The following is a 17,591-nucleotide window of genomic DNA, read 5'->3' on the forward strand; positions in this document are numbered from 1 at the left end:
GTTTTCAAGGTCGTCAAATTGTTCTGGCTGAGTGGTGAACAAAAGAACAATTTTAAATAAATTGCCCTGGGCAAAAAATCCATTGGAGTCATGTGGTATAGAGACGTCAATATTCCCAATTCATTAAAAATGTAGGCCCACCGAACTCGTAAATCGATCGGTTGTCTCTCGCTTTCCAGCATCTTTCAGTTGGCGCAAGTATTATTTCACCTGCCCTTTAATTTCCTCCCGTTCAGTCATGCATGAATCTAAGGAGGTGTATTTGGTACCGGTACCAAAGGATGCAGGAGGAGTTGCTGCACAAGCAGATGATGTGGAAAGCTAAAGATTGTAGTTGATTGCAACACAAGAAACAATGAATCCTTTAAAACGTACTTCCATTTTTTGTGACTCAACCTGTACACAACAAAGTAGGCCTACAACTTATTGTGGCCTAAACTGTACATTGGCCTACATGTTGGCAAACATACTCCTACGCAGTGACAGTAGTGATGAGGTCGACCTACTGACACTGCCGTAAATGGCCGCCATTGCTATCTGAATGTGGTCAATTCGCTCATCCACGAAGCTATACGACTTTTTGTCGATATTTTTATTCCAAAAATTCAAAAAAAGATGTCATATTGCATCTCAAGTCTTTGTTTGAAAAAATTCTCCCTAAAACAAGGTGATTTTGAGGGGTTTTACGCGCACTATTTCGGTAGCGCATACAGAAACTGCTGTGTGATCAGGTTTTCCGCAAGGACTGGTGCAGGCGATGATTTGAAGCAAGGTGAGTTTTGGCCCTTAAACAGTTGTTATCGGCTCAAAATGGGAATAAATATTCACTTGAGTAATATTAGACAGGGTTCCATCACAGCAGACTCGAAAATCTTGAGTAAATCGCAGCATTTACGGCATTTTGTTCGGGCATTCTTGCCGTGTAGATTTGTGTACATTACTCATGCGATACACGTGTAATGGAAGCCAATTCGGGCAGAGATAATATTTTGAATATTAACTCTGCTTTTGGAGATTGGTAGGCAAAGAATCTAGGATTTAAGGCACTGGAAAACAGGCACTGGTCAGTACAAAAGTGCTACCTAGGGCGAGGTAAAAAAAGGCCGTAGGTGTAATGTTTTTGAGTGTTTCTATTTTTGAGTGTTTCCCCTCATTGTTTGGGAACAGACAAAGATAGATTGACAATAAGTTTTTCTGTGTTCCCCCTATTGAAAAGTCGTGGGCCCGTATTCTTGAACCCACCTTTAAATAGGGCTAAAGTAGGCCTTTATTAAGGCCACCTTTACTAAGGAGTTCCTTTGTTAAAGGCACCTATAAGAAATGGTATTCAAGAACCACACTTTAACCTCCCTTATGTTAAGGTCCACCTTTACCTCAAAGTTGCTAAAGGGTCCCTTTGAATAAGGGACACTTTCAATAAGGCTCCCTTTATCCTTATAATGATCTGAGGTAACAGGACGATGTCAGTTTTGAAGTCCCGTGTAATAACTATAGTGATTACACTATCATTGTTATATTATGCCGTGGTCTTGATCTGAAGTGAAGTATATGCAGCTAGGCCTAAATACATGAGAGTTCATTGGGTAGTGCGGCTGTGGAAGCGACAAGTAATTGTACTCAAATTTTGCGGACAACCAACATGCTGAAAACAGGAAAAACCAACGGTTCTCCGGATGACGGCAAAACACAAAAATCGCGTAGACGGTTCAGTGAAATAGAAAAACAGTTACTAATGCAACTGGTCACTAAGGAAAAGCATATACTAGACCAGCGGGAAAATACTACTAAGGTTCTGACTGCCAAAAATGGAGCCTGGGACAGAATCACGAAAAAGTTCAATGCGCAGCCAGGTATCAAACCTTGCGATACTACACAGCTTAAGAAAGTTATCGATAATTTGAAAGTGAAGGCAAAGAAAGACGTTGCACAGGAAAAGAAATGTCGCCAACTGACAGGAGGTGGATCAATGGATAAAGATTCCGTCGCTGATGATGTATCCCACATGGTAGCATCCTATTGTAGCGAAGTACTCCACCCACTGGATAACGACTTTGACGATGATACAGGGTATCATAAACCAGAAGGTAAAGTATTGACTCAATACTATACAGCATTGTTTTAATCGAAATAAATAATCTGCCACATTGTGGTGGCTCATAACTGATAACACTCATCACAAAAAGGTAGCACTAATTCGTTCAAATTAATTTTCAACTCTTTTCACTCTTCGTATTAAACTGACAGTCCAATATATGGCTCCGTTCTCCAAGTACCACGTATCCATCACACACATGATAACTGCATTGAATTTAAGAGCATTAATTAGGGTCCTTTTCCAGCTTTATGGAATTGAAGCCACAAAAACAAAACTGTTCAGCATTTATCTAGACCAAACGGAAAACTAAAAATGTTTTACTTCTGGCTTAAGCAAGAGGTTTAAAAAGGTCTCTATTGAATCAAAATGGCAAATTGAATTCTTCAAAACCTCGGTTTTTCAGCCAAGAAAACAAAGCCATCCGCTGGCGCCGGAAAGCCTGACGACTACGAGGACTCATCTGAATCTGATGAACCCCAAGTCATTGAAGAATTAGACGAACCAAACACACCCAAGACTGAAGCCCGCTGTACTCGAAACGTGAAGGAGAGGCCCCGTAGTAAATCTCCATCAGCCGTAGGCAACCGCGCGAACGCAGTTGATTCAGCTTTGGCAATGCAGAGGGAAGAGCACGAGTTCCAGATGAAGTATCTGGAGAACAAAATTAAATTTGAAAAAGACGAGCACGAACAACGGATGGAGGTGTTCAGGTTGCAGCAGTCGTTTTGGACGAAGCTGAATAGTCGAGGATTCCAAGCAGTCACAATGCCAGGCGCCACAGCCAACAATGCTGTTGATGACTACCAACTATCTTCACCAGTTTATACACAGTTGTAATAGGTAAACTTGTTACTTTTGATGCACAATTAAATCCCTGTGGTACATTGTACATGAACAGCAGATCAAAATAATTGTCAATAAATTGTGCTTATTGAAAATGTTGTTGAACAATTGTTTGTCTTATAGCAGCACCCATGACATTATCATCCCTATCGACTACAGGGACATCGTCATCCTCAGCCTCAGCCTCTTCACCAACATCTGGCTCCTTCAGATCAATGGCAATATTGTGCAATACTGCAGTCGCAGTGATGACGGACATTGCTGTGTCAAGCTTCACTCTTATACCCTGTTTCAAACACGGAAATTTGCGTTTCCATATACCAAACATTATTTCAACTGCAGATCTTGTACTCTTGTGTGATCTGTTGTATCGCCTTTGTGCACGGCCAGCTGGGTTCCGAAATTGCGTCATTAAAAATGGTAGGCAAGCGTAGCCTTTATCTCCAAGCAGAAGGCCTTCGAATTGGCGTTGTTCAAGCTGGAAACAAATCCGGCTGTTATCGAAAATCCGTGAATCATGAGTTGACCCCGGCCATCGATTAACAATGTTGATGAATTTCAGATCTGTATCTGCGATGCCTTGAACATTCAGCGACATGAAACCCTTGCGACATCTATAAATTTCACGTTCGTCCAAGCTTGGGGCTTCGATGGGCACATGAACTCCGTCAACGCAACCTAGCACATCAGGAAAACCATACTGTTCATAGAATTTCCTTTTATTTTCAACAGCTTCCTGTCCAATTGGAAAACGAATTACTTCGGCTCGTTTTCTTGTTAACAGTCCTGAAACCCTTTTAACAAGTCTTGAAGCCGATGGCTGGGACACTCCTTGCAAATCTCCGTGAACGATCTGAAACGAACCTGTCGCATAGTAACGGAGTGCAACTAGCACTTGGGTCCTTGGTGACATGGGGTGTCCACGATTGTTCTCAGGTTCCGGGATGTCGTCGCCAATGAAGTGCATCAGCTGGTTAAATCCATCCTTGGTGAACCGAAATCGATCAAAAAAGGCGTCGTCACTGAAATCATCCTCTCGAAACTGAGGAAGCAGTGTCCGGATGCGTGGCATACGCACATTGACGTCATAAAGACGCACTAGTCGGTTGACATAATCGCCCATCGCTGAGTTATCAGAAGAGATCCTTCCACATCGGCTACTAAAGGGAGACTAAAGGATACTCTAGACCAACCTTATGTTTAAAGGCCTCCTTACAGCAATTTAAAGCATTTCCTGTAATGAAGGAAGGTTCTAGAAATGGCCCAACCTTTGCTTAAGGAAGATACATAAAGGAGTCCTTTAGCCAGAAATAAAGGTTGGTTCTTGAAATGAAATTTAGCTAAAGGTTGACTTAAAGTCTCCCTTAGTGTTAAAGGAGGGTTCAAGAATACGGGCCGTGGTCTCTCTAGCTGCCTATTGTTTGGAAACACTGGCAAATCAAATGCCCTCCCTTTCCTGATGCCCGCATGTATTTTTCGTCTTCGGATTAAGGGTCTTGGCTTCTTTAGAGTCCTAATGCATGGTGCCGTGTTCTATTATTGAGGGCATGCATTGTATATCAGGGCCGGGCATCTGATTCTATTACACCGGTGTGATAGAATCAAATGCCCTCCCTTTCCTGATGCCCGCCTGTATTGTTCGTCTTCGGATTTTAAGGGTCATGGCTTCTTTAGAGTCCTATTGAATGGTGCCGTGTGTTCTATTGTTGTGTTCTATACGGCAATCTGGATGTAGAGAACCGGGGGAGCTGGCGGTACGTACCCATAAGTCTTTGCGGTAGTCTCGCGCGTACCGGATATAACCCATCAAGCTCTTCTCGTTCAGAGAAATACTGCGTTGCGCTCAACTACAAATCCTGTATAATCAGGTTGACTTGTGGTTGGCCTTGAATGAGCGTAATCAATAAATGTGACTGGCGGATCGTTAAATTATTCACAGACGGACTTGTGAATAAATTTAAAATGTACCGCAAGCCTTTCCGGTATTGTAGTTTGAGCGCAACGCAGTATTTCTCTGAAGGAGAAAAGTTTGATGGGTTATAGCCGGTACGCGCGAGACTACCGCAAAGACTTATGGGTACGTACCGCCAGCACCCCCGGTTCTCTACATCCAGATTGCCGTATTGTTGAGGGCATTTACTATCAGGGGCCATCTGATTCTATTACACCGGCACTAGGCCTACAGTTCCAAAATTCACTTCGGTGAATTCATATGTGTGTTCTTTTCTGAAAATGTTTTATTATCAGCATCATTCAGCAGCAGGATATTGATATGCCACTAATCTGCGTATTTTGGGACCAATTAGTAACTTAGCCTACAGAAAGAATGAATTTATATTACCGGATACGTAGGCATGCACTGTACCATGCTTAGTAGCCTACCTACCTACCGCTGGCGCTGTAATAAATGCCCGGAATAAATGATGATGTAGCCTCCCGGTGTAGCCTACCAAAGATCAGCACTTTGGGCCACCGTGTGCAATCAGCTAAAATAAATGATGACTGGACGGTAAATGACTGGAATATCCGCTATCACGACTTCCAAAAGCAATGAATAGCCTAGACCGGCTGCTGGTATGGCGGAGTCTGAGCGTAGCGTAGCACATCGAGGATAAATGGGCTAATAGCAATCAACATGACCATGTACCTGAAATTTTTTTAGGTACTGAAAAGAGTCTATATAATTCAGATTTATCAATAGTTTTTTATAATATTGCGGAAATTTTGTGCACAAATTAGCGAAAGTTGGTGCTCGTCTCATGTCATTTTAGAGCGAGAAATTTGTTTCCGTCGATCTCTACCAGTGAAAAATCGCTTGCATAGCTTCGAATTTTTGTGAAAATAAGTATCTGAACCTGGTTTCAAATAGTCTAGAGAGTTACCTTTGTGGTGATACATATGATATGTGATAAATATTTGTGGAATTTGTGAAATTCGGTTTTCAAACGTGCCGATGATGCAAGCGATCTCGTGTGAATTTTGCAAGTCCTGATATGTCGACCGGGTGTCAAAAATCACTCGCCTTAATTCAATTCAAAGATCGAAAATAATATCTTAACTTAGTTTCAAATAGCCTACGCAATTATCATTTCGGTGATATATAATGCATGCATGTAATAATTGATTAATCTGCCTAAAACGCGCAATTAAAACGGCGAAAGATCTTGATAAACACTCTGGTGGCGGTCGCACTAAATAACGACCGGTAGAGCCCGGAGTCTGGCGGAGAAAAAAGGTAGCACCCGGAGGTTGAATCGAGATTTTTATGCACTTTTAGCTGTATATATATGTTGTTTAGATGTTTTAACAGTTCTGTAACTTTGATGACCAAGCTTGCACCCAAAGTTGGAAAAATTGATGCTTGTTTACATGGACTGCGCTAGCGACCAGATAATTCGCCGTCGGCCATTTTGGCTACGGTCCCCGAGTTGTTGTGGTTGGCAATTTTGCAACAAATCTCGCCATTTACGTTTGTTTTCTCCCTGTCTGGTCATTGGCCGTGACAACAGTTATTTTGAAAGTCACATTATGACATCGTAGTATGAATTCCACTGCAGTTTCGTTACGCAGCAATGCTGATGTTTTTGGTTTGCAATCCTGTACTGTCTGTACACTGCGCTGTGCATGGCTGTGCTGTAGGCTGTAAAAAAGACAAAAACGATAGCCTAGCCCTATAGGATAGGCTTAGAGTATAACTCAACAGGCCCTCATGATTCATTTGATGGACACCTTATTTGATAGTACCTCATCATTAAGTCCACTAGATCCTGTTCTGTCACATGTTGTAGACGATAGACAAATTTCAAAATGTAGTACACCACTCGCTCATCTTTTAGCCCAGCTCTCGGCTCACATCATGTGGGCACAGTTGGCTGTTGAGTGTTATGGTTCAGTCTGTGAGACTAATTTAAAGAGGTTACACTTTTATTTTGAATTGGAAAACAGCCCACAGGACTGACTTTTCACTGAGTAATAAGTGTGCCCTTCGAAGGTTAAGTCGCTTTCTGGATTTGCTTCCATAGATGCCTTGTTCAGGATATCATCTGACAAATGCCTGATCAAGCACAGAGTGTATCCGGTGGTGTACATTTCCCCGTCTATGTCACCCTTTTTTTTCAGTCAGTGTTAATTTCTCTTCTCTTTTTTTACAGATTAACTGTTGTTGGTTATTGCAAGAGGAGTCGTTGGCACATTTCAAGTCCAGGAAAGCACTTGCTGTTCCCACATTCAGAGTAAGGTGTGCTTACTCGTTTTACTGCTTTCCATTCCCGGAGAGCGTTATCAAATATCTGCCGCAAGGCGCTTCAAATATCTGCCGAAAGGCATCAAATATCTGCCGCACCAATAAAGTTCATTTTGTTAACCAACTCTTTATCTTCTTTTCTTCACATACAAAAAAGACCATACCAAACATTTGGCTGCATCCACTTCATCAATGTCCAGACAACAGTCGGTTCATTTGACCATTGTAAAGCACCAGGCCCCACCTCACAAAATACACTGTAATAATTATGTACCTTGTGTCCATGTGCATGTTATTAGTTCCACCTACGCTGCATAAAGACAAGGACTCCACTCTTTGACGTCACCACACAACTCCTTGACGTCATCACACACCCCACTACTGCAACGGCAATAGAAATTACTTTACGTCATAATAGCAGGGTGACGTCAACTCAGTACTTCAGCATGCACTGATATAGCAAGGAGGTCGTTCGCACCAGCACTTCTGCGTGCTAGACATTACAGCTTCACGTTGCCTCATAATAACGGTACCAACACACACTTGGCCCTTGCCTTCGCCTATCCATTTCAGCTGAGCGCCAGGCCCTTGGGCCTCTTGTTGATCAGCCAGAGGCTGATGAATCAGATCACTGAAGCAGAAAGTGTTCTTCAGAGAAAGAGAACTGCAGCTGTTAATTCTCTGAAGATAGCGTGGTGAGTATTCATTTGACTGATAGACAAAAATCATCATGAAAATTGGGCCAAATCGGCAAGTTTACCCAGGACCAACCTGGGTAAAGACTACCACGCAGTTTGAAATTCCATGAATTTGCGCACTTTTCCAACCAGCGGTCGAGGTTCCTGAAAATGGTACGTGACTTGTGTTACTGCACAGGGTCTAGCGTTATTTGAACTCGGTCCCATCATTTCGAGATGGTCATTTCACATCTAAAGGTAGGGAAATAAAAAAGGAAACTATAATAGTGGAGATCGTGGATGGAAAAAACTCTGTGAGGGGCAAAACTGGACCCGAAAGTGGAGCGGCGAGCCAGGAATGAGTTTCATGAACCTCGAACGCAGGTTGGAAAAGTGCACGCAATTCAAACTGTGTGGTCTAAAAGTAAAGTTTACCCAGGAACCCTGGGTAACTTTTAGTCTTCTGACCCAGGTTGGTCCTGGGTAAACTTTAGTCTTACCAAGGACGACATCTACCGATTCGAAATAGGAATGGGGTCAGTTCACGCCATGTAATCTGCTTTTTACCCTATGTCATGTCTGTCAAGCTGTGGCGTTTACATGTATTTCTTTTTTTCAGGATTCCAACGTATGAACGACTAAAGACCTTCCTTAAAACCCTCAAGTCTGTCCTGAAAAAAGCTGTCAACTCGCAAATAAATGAAGGTACATTTGTGGACCTGTTCCAAGTTTTTGCTGGAATGTTTCTAGTACAATTTAAGTAAGTGTTCACCTTTTTCTTTTCCTTCATGCATCTTCAAACATGTCACAGGGCATGGGTTTACTCTGTACATGTGGTACATCAATACTTTGTGAGAAAGAGGTTTGCTGATAATGCTGTGAATCAGACCTGGCAGACGCATAGTTGCAGTACATTGGAGCAACGTAGAAAAGCATTGCATGAAGTTTCTATTGTTTGCCACTTGGTGGTGATTCTGCTGAGAGAGAAGTTTCATACCAGAGTTTTAAAAAAAACATTATTGTATCTATCTAAAAGGATAATTGAATACTGGGAACAGTCAAGTTTGCAAGGCTAGCTCTCCTACATTTTTTAAAAAAGTTCTGCATGTATGTAGTTCTCACCTTTTTGGCTCACCGTAGGGGAGTCTATACCGCAGTGTCCGTCGTCGTCGTCGTCGTCGTCGTCTCCTGTGGCACGTTTCTAAACCGCTCGGGCTATAACTTGAAACTTTGTACACATGACCCCCTAGGTCATGTGAACCCTGACACTGAATTTCGGTCCAATCTGATTCTCAACTTGCCCACCACCAGGGGGCCAAATGTGGATATCTAAAAAGTGTGATATCTCGCTTATTGATGACTGGTTTTCGATTAAACTTTTGTGGTAGGTACTCATAGCAAGGATATATGTGCATCATATATCTTACGGGTTTTTAATTTGACCTACTTTTCAATTCAAGGTCACAGAGGTCAAATGACATAAATCGCCATTTCAGTGTAAGTAAGGCACGTTTCTCAACCGTCACATCTATGAACTTGAAACTTGGTACATATAACCCCCTCAATCAGATAATCTCTGGTGCCGAATTTCGGTCCGATCTAATTCTCAACTTGGTCACCAGGGGGCCAAATGTGGATACCTAAAAAGTGTGTTATCTCGCTTATCAATTTTCAATGACTTGTTTTCGATAAAACTTTTGCGGTAGGTACTCATAGCAAGGATACATCATATTTTTTCATACAGGTTTTTTATTTGACCTACTTTTCAAGGTCACAGAGGTCAAACGGCAAAAATTGTCTGTTGGAGTGTACATACATGTAACTTCGGCACGTTTCTTAACGACTGAAGTTATGAACCTGAAACTGGGTATACATGGCCGAATAGGTCAGATATAACCTCAGACAAAATGTCAGATAACACATTCCAGTCCAATCTGATTCTCAACTTGGCCACCTTGGGGGGGGGGGGGGCAAATCTGAAAGGTTAAAGAGTTGTGATTATTGCTTTACTTGCCCAATTGCCACCAGTCTGATGAACATGGGACCACCTAACCCACCATACAGTATTACTTGCACATGCGGTTTTTGGTTCCATTTGGCTACATGCTGTAGCACTTTCTTTAACTACCATGAATTAATTGTCTACTAAATATACTTACGGTGAGCACAATGGCCCCTGGCCGTTTCATTTTTAATTTGAAACAACTCAAAATGTCTTTTGTATTATCAGCACACTCCATAGTCAGATTGTTTAAAAAATGTGCTGGTTGCTGTTGAATTTATTTACCATGTACTTCAGATCATGTGCAATGTGATCATGTTTTCTTTCAGAGTGATTGGAGAGAAAAGGAGTTTTAAGATGGGTGGAATGAATGTGCTTTCCATAAATGACCTCCGCTACGATTATGAAGATGAAGTGTTTCACAAACCGACAGTAGTAGTTACTGTTGCAGAGGTAAGTAAGATATGGGTTGGGTGGGGTGGGGTGGGGTGCGGGGTGGGGGGAGGCAGAGTCCACTTTATTTTGGATGCTTCTGATACACTTCTTGCAGTGAAACTATCAGTTTGGAGGTAGATACTATCTATCGTTTCAAAACGTCATTGTTTGAAGAATTTTCTGTTATTCATGACTTAACATGACGAAAGAATCACTCTTTCACAATACGGTAATTGTGTTTTTAAAAAACTATGTTCCTTTGCCTTTGGCACTTGGCAGGTGAAGAAAACAGCCCAAAAATCTAAGAAGAGAAAAAAGGTACCCAAACGAGAGTTTGATCAGTGTGTTAAGATACGAAAAATGGACGGAGGAGATGAGGTAGCCACTACTGACATAGGTGACTTGCATGTCGATGCTGGTGATGATTTTCATGATGAAGGTGATGATGACATGGACGATGATGTTGAATTTGGCAGTAAACTGCGTGGACAGCTCGGTATAGAACTTCTAGCCGACATTGAACGTTCATGTCTGATTAAGGTTGATAACAAGCGCATGATTCTGGGATTGACTGTTGAAGCCACACTGGTATGTATTCTTCATGCATTTGTTTTGTTCACTGCATCTCTGATGAAAATTGCTATTTAGCTTTCAAGGAACTAAAATTCCTGGCTCTTCAAGGTCTCAAGCCGTCAAGGTCTAAAGGACAAAAAGTAAGAGAGTCTGTCGGATGAGACTCTAAAAAGCCGTGGTCCCTTGTACCTGAGTGTCTATGCCAGGGCAAGTTTAGATCCCAAATAGGTGGACAGTAGCCTATAGTGGACTCCATACCTCCGACAAAACCCCAATAGGGGTTATGACGCCGGTAAAATGATTGATTGATTGATTAACTTTTCAACTGTTGAAAATTGCTATTTTAAAACTTTTCAACTGTTTTTAGCTCACCTCTCAGAAGAGTTGAGCTTATCCTTTGGCGTGGCATCCATCGTCTGTCAAATGGGATAACCAATTTGGCCGCCAAGGGGCCATCTTAAAAAACAAGCAAAGTCCTACGTGTACTTTGAAACTCGTGATCAGATTGCAACCTAATATCGTGACACTCCATTACAATCAATTTACACGTGACTTGTGGACTAACATGGTTGTATATCCACTGCAAATTACTTGCATAAGCGTTACCTACAAAGTGAGCACAGGGTCCCTGGACCTTTCATTGAACTTGCCTTGCTTTATAAAGGACATGGTTTGTTGACTTTTTAAAAACATCCCTTGAACAAAATTGTAGCAGTCGGAGAAACAAAATAGATTGCAAGCTGCTGGGTTGTGTTGATGATTTCCACCAACCAAGTGGTAACCGTCGACAAGGTTAGGTACCTCCTTCTCTTTTTCTGTCCCCGGTTAACGTCCTGGAGAGAATCCTTTTGAGTAATAGGACCATTCATGAAGACATTGGTATTTTTTGCACATTGTATTGTTGAAGGGAGTGGTTATTTCCACGACTGACTTGTACCGAACAGCGAAAATTGAGCTGCGTCCATGACAATTTTCAGCCGATGAAACCAATTGAGTACTTTGCTTGGACTATCCTCGGCGAGTTTTCTTTCACTTAGTCTTAGGGTAAAAAACATGGGCATAAAGTACCATGCTGCATTCACCGTCTTTTAGATCAACTACTATGTTTTCGAAATGGGATAATTGGCGAAATTCTGTAGAGATTCTTTGGGCAATTACATACTTCAGTGTGTTGACTCGTTGAACTTGCTTTGTCCCTCCATTCAGAGTGGTGCCGTGACCTTACATGCCTTATGGTACACCTTTGATTGTCCATCACGCCAGCGACCCGAGTTCGAGTTCCACTCTGTCGTCTTTTCTTCTTTTTCTCTCTGCAACTTTTCTTAGGTAGGCCTACTATCAATTTAAAAAGAGCCCTCTGTTGTCTATTTCCTGGCAACGGTTCCTTGGTTCCTTCTCACAATGCTACATTTTACAATTCTCCCATCTGGCCTCTGCATGCAAATTGGTAGACATTTCAACTTTACCATCCCATAATATGCTGTTGGGAGAATTGAGTGATCAGAACTTGAAATAACCCTTATTCATGTTATTGTGACCCCTTGATGTCGAGATCTTGCACAATTTCTTCACTAAGAAGCTACATTTTGTAGTGTACTGTAACTCACAGGCTCTATGTTGGTACATGGAGTGTCACAGCCTATGCATGGTCAGTCTCCAGAGTGTGCCCAAGAAATGGTCTCTCTTGTAAGTTGTACATGTAATAAAAAAGCTGACTTTGATGGTAATCATTCGTTGAGTGAGATGTAAAATATACTGTGGACACTTTCACAAAAAAATCTAACCCCGCTGCTGACAAGGATTTACATCCTTGCCGACATGCATCTCTTTTTATCTAAAAATTGTCATAGACACTAAGTCAGTTTCGTCATTCAGTACACGGACAGTCGTGCACGCAACCCGATTTTCACTGATTCCGTAAACGGCACAAGTGGAAATAACCTCTGCCATTGTTGAAAATTATTTATTCATAGGCGAAAGCTCCTGCCAACATTGTATGCCTTTATCCTATAAAGATAAAAAGATAATACTTTTTTTGTAGATTAAATGGAGTTTGTGTGGTGACAGGGTACAGCCCAAATAGAGTCCCACAAATAAAATGATGGGCCACGCCCACCATCCATTTTCAATCATTTCCCCTCAAAAAGACCATTAATTCATTCAGTGAGAGCAATGTACAATAGAAGTGTCACAATTAATTTAAAAGGTTTTAGCTCACCTCTCAGCAGAGGTGAGCTTATCCTACATGTCCTATAGTGTCCGTCGTTGCCCGTCGTCGGCGTCCGTTAGCAGGGCAATGTTCTGTAACTGTTGGAGCTATTGTGTTGAAACTTGGTACACATGTACCCTTACATGCCTTACAATGTATGTAGTGGCACTTTGGAGACCAAGTTTCGGTCCGGTTCGATGCATGGTTTGGCCACCAGGGGGCCAAACGTTAAAAGTGAAATTATGCAATATCTCCCTTAATACTGGTCAGAAAATTTAGAAAAAAATGTGGTAGTACTTTAAGCAAAGGTACATCCCTCCGGGTTTTCAATTTGACCTAGTTTTCAAGGTCACAGAGGCGGAACTTCATTTAAAACTAATAATTTTACAGTAAGGTGGTTTGTTTTGTTTCTTTTTGAGCTATAAAATAAGCTTCTGAAGTTGTGTGGCGTGTATCTAGTTACCCTCTAATCTACCTCTAAAATTTGGCATCCTTGGACTTCAAATATGGATGCCAGGCGGCCATCTTGAAATTGAACTAAGTCATATTACTCTAAAACTGATGATTGGATTTCAAGCCAATTTCTCGTGTTTATGACTATGTATATAGGTACCCTTTACATTCTCCTGAATTTTTAGTCAAATCTTTCACCTACATTTAATATGGCTGCCAGGTGGCCATCTTGAAAATCATTCAAAGTCCTATTACTCTGAAACTGATGATTGGATTGCAACACTTTAGTTTATGTTATCCCAAATTTTTAATGTAATCTGATGACGAATATGGCTGCTAGGCTGCCATCTTGAAAATTCAACGAAACCTTGTTACTTCCTAACCTAAATCTAATCAGCAGGTTAGGGAGTAACAAAGTTTCGTTGAATTTTAAATGTCAACCAATTTCCTAGAGACATGCAAATGATATGCACTAACATGAACTGAGGTGAGCACATGGTCCCTGGACCATTCATTGTTTTTTAGGCTGCCACAGGAAAATAACTCTTTTTAAAAAACGTCCTGTGTCAGGTGTTCTGTGTTTCGATAGGGAATCTGGTCTCTCAAGTGAAGGCACCTCAAACGTAAAAGTCGCTGGCTTATTCCATTTGACAGTGGCCAATACGAAAAGGCTGAAAATCGACAGTGGCCCAGAAGCTTACGTGTAGTTTTCGGGACTGTATCTTCACTAATGATAGTTGTAATTGTATTTTTCAGGTCCGACTAACATGCTTGGAGATGGACCTCGATGACTTGAAGAAAATGCAAGGCAAACCTCCCGAGGAAAATCCGACTCATGTAGCAACCATCTTCTATACAAAAGCATATGAAGAGGGATGAACGTGCACAGTTGATATACATTATGCGGCACCTGTTGTTCCTCTCAAATGACAATGATGCAAATCTTTTACCCACTGTTCTCTGAGCAAATGTTGTGACCATTTAATACTAGGGCAATCATTTGTCACTTTCTCTTGTCTTCTTTTCCTTTGCGATCTCTACTTTCTCTTTTTATTGCAATGGACAGAGTGCAGAACGTAGAAAGTTTGATACAGCTGTGACATGCAAACAATGATGGTGTAAGTTACGAAGAATGATGATGCTTGGCAACGTGAGCCCACTAAATGGTTTGGTGTTTCATTGAATTGGTAAAAGATCAATAAATCAGGTTGACTAATCCAATATGGAATTATATGGATGGATTTTTCCCATTGAGTCTGTCAACTAGCAAACACGCTGACAGTTCTTACGTAATGATGAATAATGAGCCATTAATTTGCATGTTAAAGTGACATGATGATTGAAAGAGGTAAGACATGTAAGAGGAGACAGGTGTGTGGTACATTGGTATTACTAAACATTTACATTCTACATGTATTCATGGCTTTTGGAATACCAAAAGGCGTGATGGCTCAAGAACTTGTACATGTATCTTGTCCAAATTTTTTCCGGTTTAGGGGCCAAATAATTCCCCAATTCTCAGTAGATGGAGGGAGTGTTACATTGTATGTCGAGGCCTTTATTTTTTTTGCTGTTGCTGTTTAAAATTACTGTTAACAATTTATCAGTTATCTGACGAGTACCTCTTAGTCTAACACATAGCAATGGTCAAGCTGTTCTATCAGATATCAGTAGCTAAAAATACTTTTTTCTCTCCAACATTGGGATTTTCCCACTTTTACATTTATGTGCCTGGTGCCCATGGCCAGAAGTAATAACAAAGGTAAAGTGCGTTCCAGTCTTCTTTTCGGGGGTCGCCCAATATCGTATGTAATTCAATAATCTACCATTTATTTATTATATTTTGTTGTCAGCCTCTTTCCATTTTGGTATTCCTTTGTTATGACATTCCACAATATCTGCCGAGAAACCATGATCCTGGTGCCTGGCAATCTTTTTTTCTGTTTGCTTCACAACTTGATTCTTTACATTTACAGTAACAAAGTGTTTGATGGTTTTTCATCATTGTGCCATGTCTGTATATATTAGTAGCAGTGTTTCTTTGAGTATTTCTATTTCTTTATTGAATAATGAGTAAGTGGCAAAACTAATCGCCGAAGTGGGCCGGACACACAACTCGGTCCGTCGTTGAAAGCAAGGCCAATGTAAATTTTCTTTTATTTTGGAAAATATAACCTGACTTACCTGACAAATACATTAGAACATCCTTGTTGAATTTGAAAGTTTCGATATCTAGCATGGAAAATAGTAGTGAATTAACAGATCCTAAAACATTTGAAATTAACAGTCTGTCAGGAACACACTTGATATAGTGACGTTTTGCTCTACCGTTCCGAGAACCAATTCACCAGACTGACTGTTATCATGGTGTCTCGACTTTTCCTAATACCGTATACTTTATCTGGTCAATCGAATGTGAAAAAAAGAGGTCATTTACCACTAAAATGTTCCAAAAATTAACCCTCATTTATTCGCGATGGAGCCACCGGGTTCGTTGGCCTGATTCTTGGTATCGGCTTTCGAGAACTGAAAAACCTGCCCTCTTGATGACGTCATACACAAAAACTTGTCTTCCTCGGTGAATTCGTTCTTGAAAAAGGATTGCGAAAGCTCACTATAAATTTGAATGATAAACTTCATTATATTTACCTCTAGAACAGAGTGAATGGTGATGCTCTGCATTGTGAATGTCGTGTCTAAGATCAGATGACGATGCACGACGTCAGTCATTATTTCAAGCTGGCTGTGGGTCAGCGCTTCTGTTGTAGGGGTGAATATCGTAAAGGTTGTCAATCAAATCAAGTATATAAGATGTTTTAGAATCTGTTTATTCACTACGATTCTCCATGCTAGATATTTAAACTAGATATTCATGCTAGATATTCTACAAGGAGGTTCTAATGTATTGGTCGGAGAAGTTGGGTTATATTTTCCAAAATTAATGAAAATTAATGTTAGCCTCACTTTTGATGACGTCGTCGAGACTGAGTTGTGAATCAGGGCCATGTCGCAGTTAGATTCCGCACCGGTTCCTCATAGAGATACTTGAGGGATATTATATGTAATATGGTGATCTCTTTTGAATAGAAGGGTGAATCGCTCTGTTATTGTGCTTTTTCCATTTAAAAATGTAGAAAAAATTCATATACTCTCTCAATGTGACCTCCATGATGAACTGTTAGTGCATTGTTTTTCAAAGCCTTGTCTAAATCTTGCTCTCATTATTTAGTGACTATATTTTTTTTTAGTGTCTTGATATCCTTGATTCTGATGAACTCGCTGCATTTTTGGAGGATTTCCAATTGTTATTTATATTTAACCCTTTAGATCCTGGGGATTTTTTATCGAAATGTCGGTATTTCCCTGGAAGATTTTTGTCTGACGACCTCGCCTCCAACCTCTTTGCAAAATTTTCCATCATTTTGTACGGCAACATATGAAAATCTACCGTGCATTCAATGCCACTGGTCTTCTAGAACCTGGATCCGGGGTATTAGTTCCACTCTCTATTCGCAGATGGAATTGCGAACGCTCTGAACTACTTGACCTGACCGGGCGGGTGCGGCCGTCTAGCGGCCGTTCAGGGAAATGTTGACGAAACACGGCGGCCGTCCAGGATCTAAAGGGTTAACTACAATATTATATAAGGATCTGGAGTGCTTTAAATTTGAAGATTTCCTTGCTCCTACCCTAAGTCACAGAACCACAACCCTCCCAATCCATACAGCTGCATTGTTACAATAATGTTATCCGTCTGTTTTCATCGCTGGTTTGAGACTGTAAACTGTATCCGTCATGGTCAGTTCTTCCGTCATGTCAAGTCAAAACACACCACACACATTTTTTCCATTGATGATTTCATTTCAGAATAGAGCTTGTGCTACATCTGATTGAGCCTTGAAGGCATGAAAGGTAACACTGTATCCACACTGTATATACCTCTTGTCAAAAAAAAACATTTTAGGGAAGGCCATTTTTCAAAAAGACTCATATAATGTACTTCGTTTTCCCGTTTGCTGTAGTATGGCAGTGGTAATATCTTGATTGTCATTTTGATCAAT

The 17,591-nt window shown here is 41.0% G+C and overlaps 2 protein-coding genes across 2 annotated transcripts; one reads left to right on the forward strand and one right to left on the reverse strand.

The window, feature by feature from the left end:
• Positions 1–3,023: 3,023 nt before the first annotated feature.
• LOC135494305 (putative nuclease HARBI1) lies at positions 3,024–4,061 on the reverse strand. Its single transcript, XM_064782217.1, has one exon. The coding sequence runs from the start codon at positions 4,059–4,061 to the stop codon at positions 3,024–3,026; it is 1,038 nt and encodes a 345-aa protein (XP_064638287.1).
• Positions 4,062–7,074: 3,013 nt separating this feature from the next.
• LOC135494457 (uncharacterized) lies at positions 7,075–15,761 on the forward strand. Its single transcript, XM_064782453.1, has 6 exons — positions 7,075–7,170; positions 7,755–7,876; positions 8,478–8,618; positions 10,190–10,313; positions 10,575–10,883; positions 14,287–15,761. Exons 2-6 carry the CDS (start codon positions 7,800–7,802, stop codon positions 14,407–14,409), a joined length of 774 nt encoding a protein of 257 aa, XP_064638523.1. The 5' UTR covers positions 7,075–7,170; positions 7,755–7,799; the 3' UTR covers positions 14,410–15,761.
• The last annotated feature ends 1,830 nt before the right edge of the window (positions 15,762–17,591 follow it).

Source organism: Lineus longissimus, chromosome 10, assembly GCF_910592395.1.
Source record: "Lineus longissimus chromosome 10, tnLinLong1.2, whole genome shotgun sequence".
NCBI classification, from domain to species: Eukaryota; Metazoa; Nemertea; class Pilidiophora; order Heteronemertea; family Lineidae; genus Lineus; species Lineus longissimus.